Source organism: Saccostrea cucullata, unplaced genomic scaffold (assembly GCF_032062105.1).
Source record: "Saccostrea cucullata isolate Sc308-1 unplaced genomic scaffold, CSIRO_AGI_Scuc_v1 ctg11476, whole genome shotgun sequence".
Lineage (NCBI taxonomy): Eukaryota > Metazoa > Mollusca > Bivalvia > Ostreida > Ostreidae > Saccostrea > Saccostrea cuccullata.
The window spans coordinates 17,277-21,017 of NW_026923003.1; the positions used below are offsets into that span (position 1 = coordinate 17,277).

Genomic DNA, 3,741 nt, shown 5'->3' on the forward strand with positions numbered 1-3,741 from the left:
CAGTCGCGCTAAACATGTTTAAGGCGCCTCAGACTTTTGTCAAATAGGGGTCGCAATGTACACCTACAATGTGACAATGCGTACTGTCGTCTAAATTTTCTACACTATGAAACAAAGAGAGACGGTGACCTAGAAGTCAAACCGATTCCAATAGAGAAAACTCTTTATCTTGTAACATTATGACTAGTGCGTTACTATAGTACTAAGGTTATCAAGGGCACAGACAGAACGAGACGATCTCAAGGAAGACTGGCTTATACAACATGAGGGGTCTACTGGTGGCTTATTCTTTAATTAATTTGTGTAAATTTAGCTTTGAGTTTCCAGGTAATTAATTTTTTTAACATGATTAGTTTACCTCTTGTACAAGTTTTGTGTTGTACGCGTGGAACTAATATGTAATTTTATCTTAATATATTTTTAAAATATATATACGGTCGTTCATTTCTCTATAATTTCCCCATGCTTTGTTCCAATATTCAGGTTTTATTCATAAAATAGAATATTTTTGGACATACCTGATGTCCCCTTACCCACTCTACTGTTGCAGTATACTGAAATTCTTTTCTGTATATAGTTGTTTCAGATTTTTTTCTTGTCAAAAAAGTCGGAAACGACTGACCCCTTTCCATGTTTATCCAGGAAAATGTGGGACACCCCCTCCTCCTTCCAGGTACCGATTGCCTTCTTCTACAACACGTATGTGCATTTAATGTTCCTGTTTGGATTCGAATGAGACACATACATGTATATGCGATAGATGTTTTACAAGATTGTTAGGTTATTCCTTTGATTTACATTGGATAGAACCAGTTTTTTTTAACATTTATAAAACCGAAAATTATTAAATATGAAAATGCACAATTACCTTTATTCATGTTTCGTGACATACAGTGTATCTATTAGTTATATATACACTGTACATCATCATGTATATCTGATAAAAAAAAATGTATTTTGAAGAAATTTGAGGGGTATACATGATCACTGCGGTATTTGCACAGTCACCCGACGTTGCTTATTTTGCTTTAAATAAAACTAGAGGACTGGTATACTTTGAGCAAAGAGCTCACTAAATTATACCCCAACCTCCCATATGATAATAATGACGAAGTCCGTTTTTCTTTTGGAGACCCGAAATAAGAGTCGGGTCAAAAAGTAAAATTAAAGGTGCACAATGGCATAATGTAATGAATCTGTGAAAGTATCATTAAGTTTTACTCAGTTGCGTAGGGGTATTTGCGGGGAAGAGATGGATACCTTTCAATACTATGTGTCCCAACCCAAAATACATTTATGTGTCCGATCAAAAAGTAAAATAGGAGGTGCACAATGGCAATATATAACAAAGAATCAGTGGTAAAAGAGGAGTTGCGGATTAGAGATATGCATCCAAAAACGACGGACTTAAGACAGCTAGAAGGACGTACGGACATCCTGATTACTACATGTACATGTATATACCCTAATTTTCAAAACCTGAGAAAGGGGCTTCCACAGAAATTAAGTTTTATCTTTTCAATTTGTCTCTTTGAATTTCAGACAAAAGGCAAGTCGATTTAGTGCCAAACTGTGGAGGTAATGTTGATTTTCAACTGCTAGTATTTAGAATATTCTTTAAAAAGATTAATTGATTTTGAGAATTAAGACATGTGATTAGTCCTTGCTAAATCTATTAGTAAAACTTGAAGTATTTTATTCCTTCAAGATTATATGAGCTTAGATTTGCTAAAATAATTTCGCTAATTTTTTTTCATTAAAACATTTGATCATCTTTTTCGTTACCGTGAAAAAAAGTCAACCTGCAAAATGTTCCCGTTATTTCTATAATTACTATATACTTTGAAGTTTTCCACTTTATATATTAATATTTACAGACCAGTGGTCAAACGTGCCCAACCCCTGTAAGAACAACCACAATAACCAGTTATACTATCCCCACCCCCACGACAAAGCTAAGTTTTTACAGTGTACGGCAGATGGGGAGATGTATATCATTCAGTGCCCCCAGGGGAAGGAGTACAACCCCTCCGTCACCAGCTGCGCTCCCCCCGTCACCACCACGGTACGTAATAGCAGTTGTATCAAGAACTACGAACATTAACTCTCAATTGCTGCCTACATTTTAAACATAATGAAGTTAATACAAATGGCCTATCTATCACTAAATCGCAAACGAACGCATAGAAGAGTTTATCAATAATTGAGAAATTCTTTTTAAATATAATATTCAAAAGTGAATAGCTCCTCAAGTATTTTCTCAGAGGGGTTGGAATGTATAAAAAAAATTATCCTTTAAAATCAGGCTCTTTTACATAACAGATTTTTCAAATACTCATGAAAATGAATAAAATCATTGAAATCTTTCTTATTTGTTAAACGAACTTAAAATTCATCAAACATGATTAATTGATAAAGTACATGTACATTATACAGTCATCCATTTTAAATGATCCGCTTTAACAGCCCGCTCCAGTCACCATTGGATTTAGAAATCCCTGTACAGCGACAGCGATAGCCAGGGGACAGATTTACTTCGCATACCCTAACGACAACACAAAGTTCATGGTGTGTGAGGGGGTGGACCAGGTCAATATAATGGTGTGTCCCTCTCCGTTAATCTGGGACAACACGAGGCAGTCCTGTGTCTACAGCGCCACCATCGGACAGACACCACCGCCGGCCGCCACCACCGTGGCACCAGGTATAAATTAGTTGTTTTGATAACTGTATGCAAAATATCATGATCAACTAAATCAAATTTAACACTGCTCATTTTAGAACAACATTGCACGTTTGTAAATGAATTAAGTATTTGAAATTATGTATTTCCTATATTTGACAGTGTTTATATAAAAATCCATTTGCAATGGTTTTGTAATAAGATGAAAATTAATATGAAAATGAATTTCAAATGAGAAATCTAACATTAATTTGATCCGAGTACTACTAAACAGAGTAGGATATGGTACGATAGAGTACTTTAGAGTACGCTAGAAAAATTATGTTATTTTATGTAGATCAAACGATAAACCGTAACCCAAAATCAAAAATTGAAATAACTCCTAAAATAAAAAAAAACACAAATTTTATTTAAAATATATATTCAATATGTTAAAGTAAAGTAGAAAAACATACAAAATCTAGTTTAATTCAATTAATTACAAAATATTACTAACGTATATACTCTAAAGTACTCAATCGTACTAGCGTACTCTGTTTAGTAGGACCGATTTGATCCATCACTTTCTAAAAAAAATATTTTTAGATTCCTCCCTGTCAACTTGTCAACACATGACGGTACCACCAGAAGGGATTTACTTCTCCCACCCTAACCCCTCCAAGTTCATCCAGTGCTCCCCGGGGGGTACGGCCTACGTCCTAACTTGTCCGGAGGGGACAGTCTGGAATGAGTTCAATAAATTATGTGTCTCCCCGTTTGGTACTGCTACAGCCGCTCCAGCATTCTAAAGTCCGTGGTAGTAAAGAAATGTTTTACTTACTGTGTAAATAAATTTTTCAATTTATATATTGCATTTTTTAATTACATTTATATTATTTATTGTTAACATCAACACAAAACAGAATGAATTTATGCTAAAGCAATAACATCATTTATTTAATGTAGTTATGAATAACAAGGGATCATTCATCATCAAACAAGTTTAAACATTGCAGTGTTTAATACAGAATTTCATTCACTATCATGTTAAATTTGAAAATATAATTTTCAATTTAAAA

The 3,741-nt window shown here is 34.2% G+C and overlaps 1 protein-coding gene across 1 annotated transcript; it reads left to right on the plus strand.

Moving 5' to 3' along the window:
- The first annotated feature begins 212 nt into the window (after positions 1-212).
- Positions 213-3,503, plus strand: LOC134262917 (uncharacterized). The gene is made up of 5 exons (XM_062745237.1): positions 213-327; positions 1,543-1,578; positions 1,878-2,065; positions 2,467-2,704; positions 3,269-3,503. The coding sequence occupies exons 1-5, from the start codon at positions 264-266 to the stop codon at positions 3,469-3,471; spliced, it is 729 nt and encodes a 242-aa protein (XP_062601221.1). The 5' UTR covers positions 213-263; the 3' UTR covers positions 3,472-3,503.
- The last annotated feature ends 238 nt before the right edge of the window (positions 3,504-3,741 follow it).